Raw genomic sequence first — 19,371 nt, forward strand, 5'->3', positions numbered from 1 at the left:
GGATAGGCTATTTTAGAAGGCAATTTTTATACCATGTCCTGGATGAAAGATACTGAATCCAGTGATGAAATACAACCTTAAATCAAGATTACTGGCTTCTCCTTGGCATAGGAATGAGCTCTCCAAAGGTGTTTGAGTTTGTGCTCTAATCTTCAGGACACATGCACACAAATACAGCCTGTTTCTTTAGAAAAATCTTCCTTCATAGGCGTAGTTATGGCCCAAGCACCAGAGTCCCATTTCTATCTGGTTATACGACGTGCATGAGGAGGGAGGGATGGAGTTAAACGTTAAGCTTGCAGCTGGCAGAGGATTTGCCTTTCTGGGTGCAGATTTGGGAATGTCAGAAAAACACAGGTGCCTTGTTGCAAAATCATCTCTGCTGGCCCATAGGAGACAGATGGATTGTCAAGTACTGCAACCCCCCGAAAATGAAGAAAATCTGTTCAGTTTTAGAGAATCTGAAGATTTGAGCCATAGTGTGCACTTCTCTGTGGCCCAACAGACATTACTGGTGCTGTATTAGAAAGTAGCTGGTTTTGTCATTAAAATGGGAAGTAAAAACCCCACGCTCTTGAGACCATATTCCTTGTTGCTATAGGAGGTTATCCTTCTTGATTGAAAGATAATGAGTCATATCCAGAAACAGCACAAGTTCCTTGTCTGTGGGCTCCCCCTTTACTGCTCTTCTGCTCCCTGTTTAGAAAGGAAAGGGAGAACAGTCCTTAGCAGTCAACCAGGATGCTTCTTTGACCCTCACCTGTCTTTCTATAGGGCATTGCTCACCTTGAGATAGGCTCATACAAAGAAACAAAGTCAGTGATTTCATTAGGGTTTATTACCTGGAGGGCTTTTTAAGCATAAGCTGTTGCTGTCAGAGTCACAGGATCAGGTGTGATTTCCCATTTGCTGGAATACACAGCAAATATGCGAGCAGGCTCTCGGCTTTTTTTAGCTCACAGAAGCGAAGGGAGCCCTTTTGAAAGATCCACCGCTTGCCCAATCATCGCTTTCCCTTGCACTGTGCAGCATTATAACATTCTGACAGGGTAAATCCTCACATTTGCCTCCCTCCCTCCCTCCTTCAGTCATTCTCCCTCCCCCTCCCAAGGCTGTGCTGCTATCGGATCTATGATGATATGTGATCTCCTGGATACAGTCACACACACACACAAATACCAGGCACTACTGCTCAGCTGAGCAAAATGTCTTTCTCTTAGAAGTGGTGCTCATCACAGCTTTCAGATCCTTGACGATGTTGCCATGCTTTCCTTTCTGCCTTCTGCCTTCTTCTCTCTTTGTCTGCCTGCTTTTCTTACCCGCGGGTCATTTTTGCCCTGCTGTCTGTAGCTGTATGGACTACCACACCATAGATTGCCGGGATCAAGGACTCCCAAGTGTTCCTAGTTCATTTCCATTGGATGTACGGAAACTTCTCATAGCTGATAACAACATTCAGGCGATACCAGCTGATTTCTTTATATTTTATGGAGATCTGGTCTATTTGGATTTCAGGAATAACTCCCTCACCTCTTTAGAAGAGGGCACTTTTAGCAGGTCTACCAAACTGCTCTATTTAGATTTAAGCTACAATAATTTAACACAGCTTGATGCTGGGATATTCAAATCAGCAGAAAAACTGGTAAAATTGAGCCTTGGCAACAATAACCTGGTGGATGTGGATGAGGCTGCTTTTGAGAACCTGGAACAGCTCCAAGTGTTAGAATTGAATGACAATAACTTACAAAGCCTCAACGTGGCAATCCTAGAAGCGCTTCCCTCCCTACGGACTATACGCTTGGAGGGCAACCCCTGGGTCTGTGACTGTGACTTTGCCAGTCTTTTCAGCTGGATACAGGACAATGCATCGAAGCTCCAGAAAGGTAAAGCTCGGTGTCTTACAGCACAGCATGTATGTTCTTTATATGTCTGTCTTGGAGGGCAGGAGGGTTCTTGGTCAGGTTGTCTGTGTGCTGCCTGCAGTGTCCCACACTGCAGTTTGGTCCAGCCATAATTGCATGCTTTTGGCAAAGGAGTCCATTAAAATGATGTTGGCTTTTTTTAGCAGCAGCTCCTCTTCCCAGTTAATAAATACAAGTTAAATATTAAGCCCTAATAGTTTTGATTTATAGACTAAGCTTACACGGGCAGTGAAAGAGCCTTTTCAAATTCATTCAGCCCCGAGCTGGTTCTCTTCCAGACTTCATTTTCTCTCTGGTAAAAAATGTTTTCTACAATAAGCCCTTTGAGAGCAGCTAAATATTCTGTGGCAGCTCCTTAGGAAAAGTGATTTTTCTCTCATCTTGCTGATCAGCTCTAAAGCTGCTACAGAAAAGTTAAATCCCCATTTTATGCAACTGTGATTGTCAACCCTTTCCTGGAAGTATTTTGTTGTGATGCTCTGTGTTTGAAACTCTGTACCTTGATTTGGGCTCTTTTTCATTAAAATAGCAATGCTTCCCATACTAGGAATAAATTGAATTGGCTCTGGAACACCCCAAAGGTAATGCTTGTATGTATGTTTGGGCCAGTAATTTTCAAAAAAGCATGGGAGGGGAAAAACCAGTATTAAGACTGGAAACATAGGGAATCCAGACTCTTGCTCCACACATCCCATCTGACCCTAAAGCTTCTCTTAATCCAGCTTTAGCAGTAGATCATCCCCCAGTTCATGCCTCTGAACAATCACCAGGGTATAATCTTAGACCACTGAGCTGCCCAGATGCAAACTGCTTGAAGCAAAGCACCTCTGTGAGAGCTACAGAGGCTGTACAGGCATTGCCTGGCATGAAATCAGTGTGTCGGAGTGGGGATATCTGTGCAGAAGATGGTGAGAACTAAAAGGCTGCGGGAGAAGAGCTCAGGAGAATGGGTTGTGGTTCAGTAACTGTTCCTTTGAATTCAGACAGAAAGGAAGAAAAACAGTGAGGCTACAAATTCCAGAGGTCTTTTCTCCCCTTTCTTGCTCAGTAGTCAGTTATTCGAGTTCTTCCTATGCTCCTGACCTTGGGCAGCATTTCTTTCATATACTCATCTAGGTTGCCCTCAATATCCTCAGCTCTAAAGCACCTGTGTTGAGGAAGAACACAGCTTCCTCACTTTTCATTTGAGGAAAAGTGTTGTGGTTTTGCCCTCTCCCTCAGTGAAACTTTCATCTCTGTTCTTTCAGACCCAAACCTGGACCTGTTCTCACGCCTCCCGTGATGCTTTAGCTGAAGTTTGCTCTATCTGAACCAAGTATTTGCCTACCTCTCATGCTAAACATCCGTTAGTTTTCTCTGTGCTTTCCATCTCTTTTAATAAGCTTCTGCTCCTTCCCCTTTATCCAGACAGAATCTGTTTAGTTTGAGAGTCTGTCCCAGCCCTGTCAGTGTTCTAAAGCATCTCTGAACTTATGTCTGGAAATTTCAAGTGATTGAGCTCTCCTATAGTATTAACAGTGTTCCCAGTGTCTTGCAAGCTTCAAGATGCTTTCTCATGTCATTTTCTCTCATCTATAGTTGTGTTTCAGCCTCATAGCTAAAAAATTACTCCCTCATCTGCATCTTCCAAACTTTCAGTTAGATTTTATTTGGGAAGACAAGGAGGGAAAGAGAAAATGCTCAAATGGTTGATTTAATCAGAGCTGTCCCCCTAACTTGTCCCCTGACTTGTATTTGTTCCCAGAAGCAAGTCTTCTGTTGTCTTTGCAGCCAGTGATCTCCAGTGCACGTATGCAGAAAAGCCTGTGGAGTCAGCGAGCTGCTGCCACAAACGTACTGGCTGTCTCCTATAATAAACCAGCAAAACATTATTCACAGGGCAAAATTAACCCAAAAAAGGAAAAACTGTCTCAAAGCCAATTCTAAAACCACATGGCCACAATTCAGTACCTTTCAAACCAACTTTTGGCAAGTCAATGTAAAACTAATTCTTAGAATTATGATCTGATTGCATTTAATATCCAGTTTTTAGGTTTTAATTATATCACAATATTATACCCATTAAGGACTAATCACATTTGCACTGTTTGTATGGCTAACCTTGTCCACAGCCCTGTTTGAGTGGCCTCTCCTGACAGGGGTGGGAAGAGCAACTCAGTGAAAGATCCAGCATTCTGATTCTCTGGCTTCCTCAGGGTACTGCTGAAAGGCTGGAGACAGAAGTACTCTGGCAGCAAATGCATTAAGCTAAGTAGGACAGCACACGTTATGTCTGGAAATACAGCAAGAGCAAAAGGGATGCATTTTCAGGGGCCAGGAGAAGCTCATATATCAGTGCTACATGGTTTTCCTTTATAATTCTGTTTAAGCATTTGCATTGCATGGCCTGTACAAATGGGAAATCAAGGAAGGAGAAAGGAGTTAGCTGGTGTTTTTCCTCTCTTGTGTTCTTTGAGGGTGAGCAGTACAGAATGGTTCCATGACAGATGGAAGTTCCCCAGCCTGTAAGTGGCAGACTTTGTAACCTGGGTTTACTGACAAGGGAAACTGTAGAAGGGTGAATGACAGTAAACTCACAGTGGTGATCCCCAGCCCTCTCATGAGAAACACTGCAAAGAAACTAAAGGCTCTGTAGACTCTCTTGTGTCTTACACTGGCTTGGGATGCTTCTGTCAATAAGGTCTCTGAGCAAAAGCTGTACTTCAGCTCCTTAGTTTTGCAAAAACCAGGTCTATTCTTTCTGGCATGCTCCCAGAAATAGCTTGTGGAGTTGTACCTTCTACTGACCTGTCTGACTTGCTGACTGAGAAGCCTTTTCCCAGCTGAGCTGCCTTTGCACATCTGACTTGTCACTTCACACAAACAGCTGGGGTTTGAATCATTCTGCAGTTCCCTGCATTTATTCACCTAACCTAAATGTCTGACTCAAGGCTTAATTTGGCAGTGAGTCAATGCTTCTGCATGCCACATCTGCAGGCAGACTTGGTAAAGAAACTGCACTGAAAGTTTTGCCATTAAACTCAGCACTTTACTGCAATTGAGCCCAGCACTTTAAAACAGCAAACAGTTTTCTCCTTGTAAAGAGATAGTAAACCAGAATTTTCATCATACTCCAAAACCAAGCTAGGCTTTTCCCTCTGATTTGGTTATCGATTAATAACAAACAAAGTGGAGAAGGAATTGTGAAGACCAAAGGTGATAATTGGAGACTATAACTATTATTCTTTCTCCTAGACATGATCATCTTCTATTCTCTGCTTGATTATATTTGATCCATCTTGAATATTGCAAAAAGAAATTGTCAAGTCAAGTGAGAATTGCAGAAGGAGGAGGAGGAAGAAGAGAGTTTGGGCTCTGACAGAAGAAATTAAGGAAAATATGATTAAAAGCAAGAGAGGTGCTGAATAAAGGGAGGGTGGTTAGATGCTGAGTTAAATAATTTCAGGGCATAAGGTTTCAAGTCTGAGGAAATCTGGCATTCATTGTCTTGAGGTCGAGAGTCAGCTTTGAGATTTCTTGCATTTTCTACTTCAGAGAGCTGGAAATCCTGAAAAAATGCACTCACTTTCTCTAACTTGGAAAGGTTTTCTTCAGCTTTCAGAGCTTTTTCTGTGTCGCATTTTATCTGGGCTAAAAATGCACTTTTCCTTTCTTACCTCATCTCTTAACCTACTTTTAAGAAAACTGTTTGAAACTGGGGGCTCATTGCAAACGGCTGTCGCTGGTGCACATGACCTACAGAACTGAGTGAGGTTTATGAATGCTCCCATTTATGTTTAAATACAAATGGCTTTGATGGAATCAATTTCTGGTGAAAGGTGCTGTTAAAATTAATGCACAGTACTGTGAAAAATGTTTCTTGAATCCTTCTGAGGATCCCATCTTGATGAAGGGATTGGATTCAGATAAAACGCATGTAACAAGGACATACGAGTAGTCTGCAGTGGATGCATTGAAGTGCTTTGGAGAGCTCTGTGGCTGAGAACATGCTTTGGGCAGCCATGCCTGTGACCTTGTTTGCTAATGACTAATGCATTTCTAACATTACTTTTAATTAGAGCTGAAGTATTCCGGGAGGGTGACTCCAGTGTCTCCTTTCTGTCATCTTGCCCTCGTTTTGCTTTTTGCTTTTTTCCTTCTCGCTATCTTTGGAAATGCCTTTTTGGGAAGTTGTGTAGTTTCTGGGATTGCAAGAAATAGTCAGTGTCTGTGCTTTCCGTGCTGGATGCAATGATGTTTTCCTAACCCTTTGTGTTTAATACAGACTCCTCGTTTCTCACTATCCATTGCAATAATGAAAAATTTTGCTGCCCTCTGTTAAAAGAGTATCAGGTTTGTAGCAATTTGATGAGGTTTGGCCTGAACATTCTTATTGGTGTGATGAATAAAGGAAACAGATGTTCTGAATGTCTGACATTAAAGTAGTGCAAGTTTAACATGAGGATCCGTGCTCGGTGTTAGACTTGCAGGTGGGATTAGCTAGCATAGTGTCAGTGCACCATCCCCCTGGATGGTAACACTTACCTTCACACCACTAGAAGCCAAACTGGTGAAAGAAGCCCGAAGAAGACAGAACTGGCTCCATGTGCAGGACTGTACCCAAAACTAAGGTAATCACTGAAGTTTACTAGAAGAAAGTTCATTAGTGGCTGCAAATCCTGTGTCACAACACAAAATGTAGCTAGGACCATGTTTCACTCTTCATGTCACTCCACTTTGGAAAGTGTTGTTCACAAGACTGTAGATTTTTAAGATCCTGAAAGGGGCTTGTAGTGATAATACTGGTACAGATGCTGTTTAGCTACTTTAAGGACTTCTGTAGCTAGTACCTATATAAATGGATAGGTAAATTCTGGTAAAGTGGAATACTTCCAGGTAAAAGCTGTCTATGGGAAAGATTAGGACAGAAGGATGGCAGGAAGAGGGCAAAGATTAAAAAGCCAGAGCAGGTGACAGTGAGAATATAAGCAGCCTTCTGGAACAGGAAACTCAGGCTGAATTCAGTCCTAAAAGGAAACAGGACATTCAGAAGAGAATCAGTGCAGTGAGAAGAATGGAAGGATTTGTGTAAGCCTGCTTAAAAACGACTGCCATGAGGTGATCATCTCTTGCTTCTCTGGCTCTTTCTATAATCCCATTCCAATCTAAGATCCATTACTAAACTTATTCTGTAAATAACATTTAACTGGTCCAGGCTGTTACAGTAGCCCTGGGCTCACTGAAAATGTTAACCATTGTCTTCAGAACAAAGCATCTCTGTTAAATGGGAGCACAGGTTTCATTTGCCTGTCTAACTAAAACTCAGTGAAACAACTGAGTATTTTGTAAGTCATCTCAACTTAGCATTCTTTATCAGTACCTATTTATCTGCTATGTAGAGAAGGCTGCCCTAACTTCATGTACTAATGCAGACCAGAGCAAGCTTCAGCTAAAAAGGACAGGCTGTTCCGTCCGTTACAGCCACTCAGTTCTTCCCTGAGTATTGTGAACATGCTAGCACATCACTGGTACAGCACACAATATCTGTCTTTATGGAAAGGAATGAAAACCCTTAAGGCATTTCACACAGCAGTTTTTATGCTGTTCAAGCAGAAGCTCCTAACAGAAATTAGATTCCCATAGTGCATAAAATCTGTTTCTACATATAAATACATGATTTGCTATCTTAGTCATTTTCAGTAAAATGGTCTGACTGCAACTGGTTTTTCACTCTGTTTCTTCCATCTTAAGGTGATTTGGAGTACTTCCATCTTGAAGGTGTGAGGACAGCATTTGAAGATATGAACACCTAATGCTAGTATTTAGGCATTGAGACAAAGTGTTACGAGCCCTCTGATGTTGATCTGTGAGGCTCTAGGTCACTTGGCTATATAAAAAGTTGCTTTAAGGATCTAAATCTAGGTTGTGGGGTTTTTAAGCCTGTTCTGATAGCTTGAGGCTGTTTCCAGTGAGAACTCCTCTCTTCAGAGGCAATGCCTGTCTTTATTAATGCTTATTAATACATCTAATGCATTAGTGACAGTGTTTAAGTAGACAAAAGAGAGCTATAGCTGGAGGAAAAATACCATATGAGAAATATAATGTCACATTTAAGCGTTTCAGTCTCTGTCAACTGCATTCAGCAACATGAGAGAACAGCTAAATTCCACCCAAAAGAGCAAATATAAATTTTACTTTAAAAATAATAATAAATAGCATATTACAATGTTTTTATGTTTAGATGTTCATAGATAGTAATGAACATGTGTGCATGAAGCTCACTTGGATATTTATGGCTTCAGGTGTTTTTTTGGGTATATTTCCTATACATGCCAGTGTATGTATGAGTGACCATTTTCATGATCTCATACTGTTGTGCACTGCTGAATGTTCGGAAACTGTTTATTTTGATACCAGGTTTTTGTGAACTCTACAAAGACCTAACAGAATTGAGGCCTCTTTTTAAGCTCAGCATCCAAATTTATAGCTGGGAAATCTCCCTCTGAGGGTAAACAGACCATAAAATTCAAGTAATAATGAATTTCAGAAGTTCTTCAATAAATATATAGTTAGCATGGGTATTAGAAATAAGCAAAGACAGAAATACATGAATCCTTTAAAATAGAGTTGAGTAGACCTGGAGTAAGTGATACGTCTTGCTTAAAAACCTCTCTCCCTTTAACATCATGGTTCTAGAATTCCAGCATTTTCATACTTGCCATGTTACCGAGATGATCTGTTCCAGGGTACAGCCCCATATTTTCATCTCATTTTATATTTCTGTGTTGAGACAAGCCTATACCGAATCTAGCACCCATCCCTTCACTGGCACTTCAAAGCATTCCCCTTTTAAAAGCAAACAATATGTTACAGCCTGCCAGGGAAGTACATCTGCTGCTTCAGATGACGTAGCAGAAAGCTACAGCCTGTGTGACATTGTCCTTGGGCCAGCTGGAGTCACTGCAGATAATGTGATTGCCCTGACCAAAATAACATAAGCTATATATTTATAACACTCACACTTGTTAGTTCATTTACAGATTTGTTTGGTATGAAGAAGGAACTCTTTGAATGTGTTGTGGGAGCAATGAGGTATATATATAACCATCATCAAAGGTTTACTTGCTGCAGCACTAAGCACTAAGTACTAATATACTAAGAGGTATATATATAACCATCATCAAAGGTTTACTTGCTGCAGTTTACTATGCACTAAGTATCTTTGACATACCCTTTCAAGAAGCTTGGCTGGTTTTTTTTGAATGATTAAATTGAGCAGGTTCCACAGAAAAACAAAAGCAAATCAAACAAAGAGGGAAAAACCACAAGAAAGTATATGAAAAAAACAGCATTCCCGTGGCTAAAGCGTGTAAAAGTGGAACACTGAGGTTAAATGGCACTTTCCTGTCCTTTGGAAGTCGTGTGTGTGGACAGGTAATCTGACTGAGCCAGTCTCTGTGCAACAGAATCACTCAGAGGGAAAACCCCCACACTTTATAATGAATACTGATCACTTTATAGAAGCTGTTATTTTGTTTGTGCAGAGGGTGTATGATGACCTGGGATTGTGTCCTGCCCAAGCAAAGAACAAAACTGAATCTATTGCACAGGTGGAGTACAGAACATCCGTCCTCCATTCACACTGGATCCTCATGTCATAAGGACAGCCTACTTATAAATAATGAAAAGTCAAGTATTGATGTGGAAAGAAGCAGATGCAATGGTATTTATTGTTATTAAGTCTTCTTAAGCACAGATGCATTAAGATGACTTATTGATGACATTTTCAGGTAAGCAGTTAGGAGCTCTGGTACAATAATCACTGCCTTAGCTTTCAGAGAAGTTCCTTGTGCCACCAGAGATACAGCTGCTAGTCTTACTATTGTTACAAATGAACAGCCTGTTCCAAATCCTCTTTGGAGTGGAAAGAAACACTACTGGTAACTGTACTGGGGTTTGCAGTAGCATCAGGACACAGGAAAGGGAAACATCCACTGAGCAGGATAGGATGTTTCTTCCTCCCTCAGTTGCTGCTATGTGCTTCCACCGAGCTCTGCAGTCCTCCTTGGCTGCTTCCAGCACAGTTTTAGCTGACTGCCTTCTCTGTGGATAGAGATCAGTTCCTTCCTGTCTTGTTAAAAATGATGGTGCAAACACAGGTTGGCTGAAACTAGAGCTGGGATCTAGCAAGGCCTCTGCACTGCCCCTGGTTCATGGTAGTATATTTTGCCCAGTGGCATCTATTACTCTCCATGACGTGAGAATTCTGTAAAAACTTAAGGCTAAGCTAACACACTGGAGTGTCACAGGGTAAAGCAAGTAAGAAATTCCCATCTAATCTATTTGGTTTGAGAACATGACCTACATTCCACTACCCATGGCTACATGGGAAGAGCTTTTTTATTTCTCATTATTGTATAATCAGACTCAAAATCATCCCAGCACATAACAAGAAATACTCTTGATCTATTGCAGGTTCTATTCTATATTCTGTGCGTTGTGACGTTAGGTGAAAGCATTTGAGGACTGGGAATAGAGCTCACAGTCTGCAGGCTCAGTTTTGATCTATAGCAAAGCTGCTGATAGTAATAGTGAAGAATAAGTGAGCTCTTAGTTTTCTGTCTCTGGGATCCTGGACAAATACTACCATGCTAAGATATTTCTAGAGGTAAGGGCTGTAATCTGTAGAACTATTTAGAACAGGAGTTATCTTTTGGAGTCTTTTCCCCCATCTGTAATACATCGTTTTTCTACTTCCTTCCTTATGGAAGCTTAGGTCTGATACTCCAGCTCATCAAGGCCCCTCCAACACAGGGGTCACATTAAAAGGTGGCATGTGAGGACACCAGAGACTTTCTTCTGCTTTGGTCTGAAATAGTTTAGAAAAAGAAAAAACTTTTTTTTTTCTTGTGCTTGCTACAAGAGAAATGGGATTTTTTCAGGTCTCATATTCAATTGGACTGTGATTTTCTGCCAAAATACTGCAATGTTCTTTTCTGTTAGCAAGGAACTTCCTCTTTGAATGAATTTGCAGTATGTTACATTCATTCTCTTGCTGTTTCTATACAACAGCAGTAACGGCTTTGATTACTGTCAACATCATGTTGATTTATTGAAACTGCTTTTTAAACTCTGATTAAAAAGACATAGGGCTTGGAATTCCAACCCATGGTTTTTCACTCCAACCATAGATCTCATGGTTTTGAATAGGGAAAGATATCCATTTGTGTCCCCTTTTGCTTGTTAAAAACATTAACCCAAAGGTTGCTATTCTCAAGTCTTGGTGAGAAGAAGATATGGACTTGGTGAACATCTCTCTCTTCTTTCAGTAGAAAGGTTTGTGCAAAGAGCTCTATCACAAGCTAGAGAATGCAATAGTATCCTGGGCATCTGTGCAGTCAAAGGCACGCTCAAGTGCTCCTGTGTGTCAGCTTGTATACAAGACACACTATGTATGAATACTGCAGCTTCTGGATCTCCAGGTGTCTCAGAGGAAGTTGGAAACGGCGTGGCTTCTTTACCTTCCAGGCCCGTTGCATAGGTAGGAGGTTTCAGAGATGTGCAGAGCAAGTTGCCTCACCATCTGGTGTATGTCACCAGTGCACTCCAGGCTCAGCAGGGAAAATGTAGCATGTATTCAGGTGGCAGCCTGCCTAGAAGAAACCTTGGGCATGCTGACTTGTCCTGTTCCGCTGGTAGCTTTTATGACATTGTCAGCAAGAGGAGCACGATAAAGACCAAAGGCAACAGAACTTTAGGCAAATATGACAGGTACAGGTCAGCTTTTAAGGATTAAAATTTAGTACAATCATCATTAAAAGGTCAAGGAAGTCATTGGATCCACAGTAGACTTAGCTAAAACTCCCTCTCAAATCAACCTAGCAGCTGAGCTGGACCAGTTTGCACCACTAACCCTAGGAGCCTGGGTTTAATAGTACAATGTTGTATGCCATAGCTGTTCAGCCACAAGAAAAACGGGATTCATAAAAGCAGAGGAAATCTTACTGCCACATATTCCTTATTTAGTGACATACTGGTTATATGGTAGAGCTGTGTGATGGAAACACCCTCTAGACGGTGTGCACACAGGAGTGCAGAGTCAGATGCTTGGATCTCTCCTGTGATCACTAGCAAAGAGTGAAAGTGTATTAAGGAAACCAGCAGCAATTCTCCTGGCATTAATGCACAACATTACATTTGCATTCGTATCCTTAGCAGCAAGATAAAAACCATCTTGCCAACAGCCACACAGATTTAATTCATGTCATTATTTTTTCCATTCTAGCCCTTTTAACACACTCTCCTGATTTTTCCATTATGAGTGAAGAGGGAGATGGTTCTGTGCAGTGAACTGTAAGCTTTTACTGCCCAGTATTGAAGTATATTCTCATCAGGTTTTAAAAATGGACTTTTTCTTTGCTTTCACTATGAAGAACCCAGCTCTAGGCATTCTTCAGTAATGCATGGAGGAATAACACCTGCCAGACTGCATGTCCTTATGACAGGCAGAGAGAAAAGGTGAAAGCAGGTCATAGACAGACAAGCATCCATTGAACATAAGCCTCTGTTTTGACCAGAAGAAAAATACAACTGTAATTTTGGAGCTACATGGAAAAAAGTGGTGTGGAAAGAACTTCAGTATCCCTGTTACCCTGATTTGGAGTCAGAATTTGTGTTCAGATGGAGTAGCTGGGCAGTGCTTCCAAGTCTTCAGATTTAGATGCATCCAGGGTTCAATATTAGCTTTTTTTATCTGAGTGATCCTGGTCCTAGGTCACACCTGACCCACTGGAAGCCTGAAGGTGAAATTAACTTAATACTAACTTAATTACCCACTTGAGGGGGCTGTGTAATGGCTTTTGGGTAGTGACAGATTTTGTTCCATTATTTTCCTGAATTTTGTACAAATTCATTAAACCTAAAATTAACCCTAAAACTTCTCTTCAGCCATTCAGTCTCTGACCGAAGCAACAGAGGACTTCACTAATAGTCCACTGATTTGTTTCCCTTTTCCTCTTCTTTGCAGGTCTCCATGAAATCCAGTGTTCCCTGCCTGTAGAAAACAGAAGAATCTTTCTGAATGAATTATCTGAGGTCAGCTTTAGTGAATGCAAATTTAGTTTGTCATTGACAGACCTGTTTTTCATCATCTTCTCTGGAGTCGCAGTCTCCATTGCTGCTATTCTCTCAAGCTTCTTCTTAGCAACTCTAGTACACTGCTTCCAAAGATGTGCTCCCAGTAAAGATGACGATGACGATGAAGATGACGGTGAGGATGGAGTTGGAGCTTGCATCCAAGACTGTTAGCTTTTCTTACGTATGTAACGTGGTGCAATGAGAGAGGCTCAATTTCTGTGATCCTTATTCAAACGCTGCATTTAAAATGGAAGATTGGAGGAAAAAAAGGGTAAAGGCTAAAAAAAAAAAGCTCCAGTGTTTTAAAAGACTTAATAATCCTTGGCTTCCACCTTGTCCTTCTGGTGAGATGCAGATCCCTGTAAGGGCTTGATAATGTGTTCTAATCACACTTTGAAAAGGATAGGTGAGATGGAGGCATTTCAGCTGGAAAATAAGGAAGCAGTTAAAATAGTGTCCTTCCTGGGCCTAAGTAATGAGAGGTTCTTTTAAGCTCACACAAGTAAAAAATGTGATTAAAAGGATTCCTGGAGTTAGAGAAAGCATTAGAGGAAGGTTGGCATTTTCTCTCTACAAATGTTCTTTATAAGCATTCATCCTCCATTTAGTGACAGCAGTTGCAGGCATCATTCAGCCAAAACCTTTTTCTGTAAACCCCACAATTCTGTGTCTGAGTCATCCACTGCAGCTGCCTGGCACCTCTTTGGTTATGGCACAAATACTGAATTTAACGTTTCTTTGCATTTTTAGATGCAATGAAGTAGAGGATTTCCATTCCCTGTAATGCCAGGCACAAATAACTGTTGCAGTATTCAGTCCATTTAGTTATTTTTAAAATACCAAGGGCTATATTTGGCTTCTGATTATACTAGAGTAGCACAACTGAAATGAACACCATGATCCAAATTGGCAACTGTATAAACAAGAGTGGAATCTGGCCCAAGATGTTTCTGACTGTATTATAGATTTCTCAAAACTTGAGCTCTTCTATATAAGGGTAGATATTTTTGTTAGAATTTAAAACAAGACATTTATTACACGAGATTTTTGGAATAGTGCTGGACAGCTTTTTAGGATAAGTATATTTTTAAAATATTTGTAACGGAAATATTTTTTTAAAGCTCTGTGTATTTAAATATCTAGAGTAGCTGTGAGGGATTAACATAGTAGTAAATGATCTAAGGACTGTATGCTATTATCAAAGAATTAGATCTGATAAAAAGTAGCATCTGTTTAACCACTGTAAATGCTAAAACACTCTTTGGTTAAAATATTGCCTTGCTCAGCTAATATGAATGGTCTTTTATGGACAGTTAGTTCCAAATCTCTTCTATCTGTTGTGCACATTGTTCAGGCAGACAGGAGTTAATCACACTGTGTGTTATGGGTTAATACAGCCCAGTAACTAAGGGACAAGGTCAGGATGTGGTGCTCTGGGGTCTTGTCTCCATCTAACAACGATCAAGTAGGAGAACTCCAGCAAATCACTATCTGCCTGTGCCTCAGTTCCACTACCTATAAAACAAAGATCATAATTATTTTGCTTTCTCAAGTGCTTTGAGATATGCGGGGGGAGGGAAAGGACACTATACTGGGGCGATGTGTATTGATTATATGTGTTAGGCTGAAGCAGATGTTGCGCAGTAGGTCTAATCCGATCTCATATTAAGGTGACTTCACTGACATCAATGAAGTTGATCCACTGGCCAACTGCATTTGCAATGGAGTTTGCAGCATGCTGAGGTCAAAACCAGGACAAGAGTGTTTATTTCTGTTATCTCTACAGCTTATTCAATGCCACTTAATGCTACTGTTGTTAAGGTTGTTATTTCTGCAAACACATTGCAACAGAATGAAGTAGGGCAGTGGGAGGATGCTCTGAATCGATACTGTCTTACTCTATTCTGATTCTCTCCAGAAGAATGAAATGACATGATTTTCACTGTGTAGTGCCATGACTATAAATAACACAAATATATTTATAATTTCAACATGGGCTTTCATGTTTTTTTATACCTGGGTATGAAAAAAAGGAGAAAAAACTGTGCCTGATTCATCATTTGTAAGCGGGGTTTTGCCGTGCAGTTGGACATCCACAACTTGCTGCCTGGTGCAGTTTGTGCAGTGTGTGCCTTGGCAACAAATACAGATGTTATCAACAGTTTATATTTAGAGCCATGCAAATTTTCCAGTCATGGAACAAGAAACTGGGTCACACTTTTTTGTCTGTAAGTCTTATTACAAACTCAAAACCTGTCATCAGTTAGTAAAATGATTTGTCCTACCACACTTTTCAGTGAGACACCAGTGAATGTTTCAGCAATGTCTACCCTTCCTTTAGTAACAAACTTATGGGTTTGGTTTTGTTTCATAAGGCTGAGTAATGTTGCAGAGGTCACATCTCAAACTCTACTATTTTGACTGGGTTCTGCTCTTACTTGCAGGTTCATCCTACCGTGGTGCCTCAGAATGAAGATCTAGATTTGTTTGTAGTTTGTAGCTTTTTTGTTCAACCCAACATAAAGCCCTGAAAGCACTGATTATATTTGGAACATAGCACCCTTCAGAACAGCAAGGAACAGACCAAGCTGACACCCACATAATCCAGTGCAAGTTGAAGAGCAAGGCTTAGTAAAGCTTTACTTATGAACCTGCCATTCTGGATACTCCATCACGTCAAAGTGATCTTGCAATGTATGTTTTTTTTCCAGATAAGAAACTTTAATGATGTTTTCCCCTATTAAGTAATGCATATTTTATAAGTATTGAACTCATCCAGTTAGCAATATTTGTTCATCACAAGCATCAGCAGTTATTAATATTGATTTTGCATAATTCTCATTGCTAGCGAGACATAACTTGGATTTAGTTCTTACTGGGAGTTTTCTTATTTTATGTAATCATCAGAGCAAAACATTCTCCTGTTGGGACATTGCCAGAACCAGTGATCAGCATAATGATCCCTGCAAAACTTTGAAAGGCAATTTGTGGCCTAAAGGCTGCATTATTACTGCAGTTTTACCTCCAAAAAGGTAGTAACATGGAGGTAATCCAATCTCCAGCTTTGTGGATGTGAGAAGCATTCCCATCCCAGGATGCTCCTGTGGGTGGGATCCAGTGCTCCCTTCTCAGTCTGTGGTAACCCCCGTTAGATTAGTGAAGCTATGGTGGTGCTAAGTGTAAGAACTGAATTTAGCTCCTTGTGCAGTACATTGCTAGCTCGAGAGGCACTGCCTGGAGGTGATTCTAAATGTGCAGCAGAAAGTTTATCTTCATTTCCAGTTTTCCTTCTAAAACGGCTTTACCTCAGTGGTGGTATCTCTTGCTGTCAGAAAAGAGCAGACATTTTACCTGCTTCAAAGGGAAGGAAAGGTACTGCGCATGACCCAAATAAAATGTTGCAGGCTCAAAGAGCCAGGAAGCAGCTGTCACATTGCCTGCAGATATGTCTCCTTGATGAAATGCTGGAGCTTGGTATGTATGAGGATCCAAAAACTGTGCAGTAAAGCAAATCTGCATGGTGTAATTGAGATAGGGCCTGACTTTTTGGAAGTGTGTGCTTTGGTTTAAATAAAACCTCCTTTAATCCACAGAGCATTAAAATGAAGCTCACCTGAAGGCACTGTCCAAACCCAGCATTTCATCCATCAGCCAGCATCTTTCTGGGGTAGCTTCAGTCCTGCTGTGGGTCTTACTCAGATGTGAATATTAATGGATCGCTTTTTAGAGCAGCATTAAAATGAATTGGGAAAGTACATTGAAGGGATGGTTCTGGAAGCTCCTAAAGAGGAGCACACTGCTTGTCTACCTCTGGTGTATAGCAGAGAGTGAGCCAGTGTACACTGACAGTGAAAATTTAGCCTGGCATACACAGAAGTGATCAAAAATGGTCTTGTCTTTCAGCAGGGGGAAGAACTCTGTTCTGTATATGTGGATAGGGTGTGCACGCTTGTGCAGTAGGGTGAAGGTTGTGTGTATAACAATACTAGAGCTTGCTGTAACTATCACCCCTGTAGACAGCCTCAGTGGAACAGCTGAAGCCTGGTGGGGATGCTGAGCTTGAGACAGTCCTTCATCCCCAGTGAAGATTCCTCTGTGCTGGCTTCAAACCCACAAGAGCAACAATGTGCAGGACCTTTTCCTGATCAGTATGAGCTGCCTACCTGCTATGTGAGTAAACTACTTTAGTTTCCAGGGCTGCTAGTTGGTGTGTTTCTAAGTTCAGCTCATGTCCCCCAAAATAAAGGAGCAGGGGTTTGGATGTCTTCCAAATCTGACCATTCCTCTCAGAGAATGAGAACCTCATTTACTGACCTCTGGTGGCACCTGGGATGCTCTGTTGTGGAGGTAAGTCCCTGTGATTCCTTGTGGTGATACTGAAATGCTGAATCCCTGAATACTCTTTGCAAAATGAAACCAGAAATACATGTTAGGGAATTAAATTTCTTGGAGAGTAAGCTCTGCCATAGACTTGAAGTGCCAAGCAGCCTGTAATATGCATGAGCCACCAGAAGCACTCACTTCATGTTTAACCTTGTTAAGCATTTAACAAGGTTAAACATTTAGTAAGGTTAACATTGATAACATTAATTTTGTTTACCCTTGGAGCCAAACAACCTTGGAACAAACAACCTTGTCATAGAAGGGTAGAAAATAGGTATATGGCAGAATATGGCAGAACCTCAGATACATCACCCAAGGACAGATATTTGTAATAAAGATATTTGGTTTTCTAATCAGATTCCTACTCTCATCTTGCCATCATCTTTCCCATTGTGTCTTTGTTACTGTGTCTTCATATCTTGACTGTATCTAGAACAACAGAATCCCAGTTTGGTACTGTTTCTGCAGTGTACAGCAATACAAATCACCACCAGCAAGAACCAACCAGCAGACTAGGACAAACAGTTTTATTTATGTTGACCAACCATCCATCTACGTAAAGTGTTAGCAGGAAAAAAACTATTGCGTTTTAAGCTGACAGAGCAACAGGAGACCTTCTGTTGCAAATCAGAATGCCTGAATTATGATGTGTCTTTCCAGTTCCCATCAGTTCTCACACCCCACCCAGAGCTCCGTGAAGCCATGTGAAATTGTGTAACTTTGGCTTAGCAAATGTGCTTTTTTGGGGAGTTGTCAAAAAACATAGGAGTAAACACTTGAGAGCAGGCTTCTACTGTTAGTCTTGTGGGAAGTGAAAAGTTTGCAGGGAGGTAAGCAGCAAATGAGGAGTGAAACAGCTTGGGCCAGGGGTGGTCAGCAGAGACAAGTTTGCTTCAAAGCAGCATGGCTTTGATCTCAGAGCTGCTTTTTCACCAGTTTGTCAGCAGTGGTGAAGTCTCAAGGTCAGTGAGTTTGCACCCAGGTATGAAGCAGTACAGTATTTCAAGCAGAAATCGATGTCAGTTCAATTCCTAAGGTTTACCAGTCCCAGCCAAAGCACCATTTGCCTATTTAAAAGCTTTAATTTGAATCTGGAATGGCAGATGTCACTCAGTAGGCTGTACAAAAATCTTTTATCAGCTCAACAGAGAAAGTCAAAAGCATCCTTCCAGACAGTGGTGGGAGCAAGATGTGCTTCAGTTGTTTCAGTATGTGAGGTCATTTTGACTCTTCCTGTTGTTTTTTTCCTGGTGATGCTGCTCACCAATAGTTAAGCAAAGACCAGGCTACAGATGTTGAACACCACCTTAAAAACTCCCCTTAGCTGGAAGAATGAGAAAAAAGGAATGGAGAATTGAGCAGGAAAGCAGTTTTGTGACTTTTGTTTAAAACCTAACTGTGATACAGTCCAGCTAACTGACGTTCTAAGGCATAGCGTGCTGCTCCTGCATGAGGATTTTGCTCTTTAATTAGGGCAAATGTTGAAAGACTTTGCAGTAGAAATCAAGTTTGATCTTCATGGCATTTAAAAGGGAATGAAATGACTGTGAATGTATTTGACAAACAATCCTAACCTATTTTTGCCCATCAGTTTTTCTCAAATTGAGAAACTGTTGCTCAAGAGTAGATTAAGTTTGCAATCTGCAGTGGGTTAAAGTATTACTCCTTTGATCCTTTGAAGATCTGGATTCAAATGTGAGTTTGGGTCAGAGGAGGAAATGACCAGAATAAATCCCTTAAGGTCATTTTAGTCACTTCAGCAAATGCATGGAGATGCCCTTATTAACAACATGAACTGTACACTTGAATATAGGAAAACAGGTCTCTGAACTTCAAAAGATTCTATATACATATGGCATTTGGATGTTGGCTTCAATTCAGTTCTCACTACTAAACTATTTGTTATCCAGTCCTTATCTTGTAAAGATTGGTAGGACTCCATTAACTTTAC

At 40.9% G+C, this 19,371-nt stretch overlaps 1 protein-coding gene across 2 annotated transcripts; it reads left to right on the forward strand.

Moving 5' to 3' along the window:
• The first annotated feature begins 967 nt into the window (after window positions 1–967).
• LRRC38 (leucine rich repeat containing 38) lies at window positions 968–17,169 on the forward strand. 2 transcript variants are annotated; one of them, XR_009727843.1, is made up of 4 exons: window positions 1,149–1,883; window positions 12,928–13,218; window positions 15,482–15,731; window positions 17,054–17,169. XR_009727843.1 is itself a non-coding variant. In XM_061369506.1 (2 exons), the coding sequence occupies exons 1-2, from the start codon at window positions 1,256–1,258 to the stop codon at window positions 13,206–13,208; spliced, it is 909 nt and encodes a 302-aa protein (XP_061225490.1). In that variant the 5' UTR covers window positions 968–1,255; the 3' UTR covers window positions 13,209–15,254. The 2 variants fall into 2 exon arrangements, 1 of the variants encoding a protein (XP_061225490.1); XM_061369506.1 differs by lacking the exons at window positions 15,482–15,731; window positions 17,054–17,169 and having other exon boundaries at window positions 968–1,883; window positions 12,928–15,254.
• The last annotated feature ends 2,202 nt before the right edge of the window (window positions 17,170–19,371 follow it).

Source organism: Neopsephotus bourkii, unplaced genomic scaffold (genome assembly GCF_033783945.1).
Source record: "Neopsephotus bourkii isolate Nb327-2 ecotype Australia unplaced genomic scaffold, CSIRO-AGI_Nbou_v1 NB_1500, whole genome shotgun sequence".
In the NCBI taxonomy this organism is placed as follows: Eukaryota; Metazoa; Chordata; class Aves; order Psittaciformes; family Psittacidae; genus Neopsephotus; species Neopsephotus bourkii.

Excerpts from the sequence above, each read along its gene's own strand:
- LRRC38 (XM_061369506.1), top strand. The coding sequence starts at position 1,256 with ATGTTGCCATGCTTTCCTTTCTGCCTTCTGCCTTCTTCTCTCTTTGTC. Across the intron at positions 1,884-12,927 it reads TGCATCGAAGCTCCAGAAAG|GTCTCCATGAAATCCAGTGT; the intron begins GTAAAGCTCGGT and ends TCTTCTTTGCAG.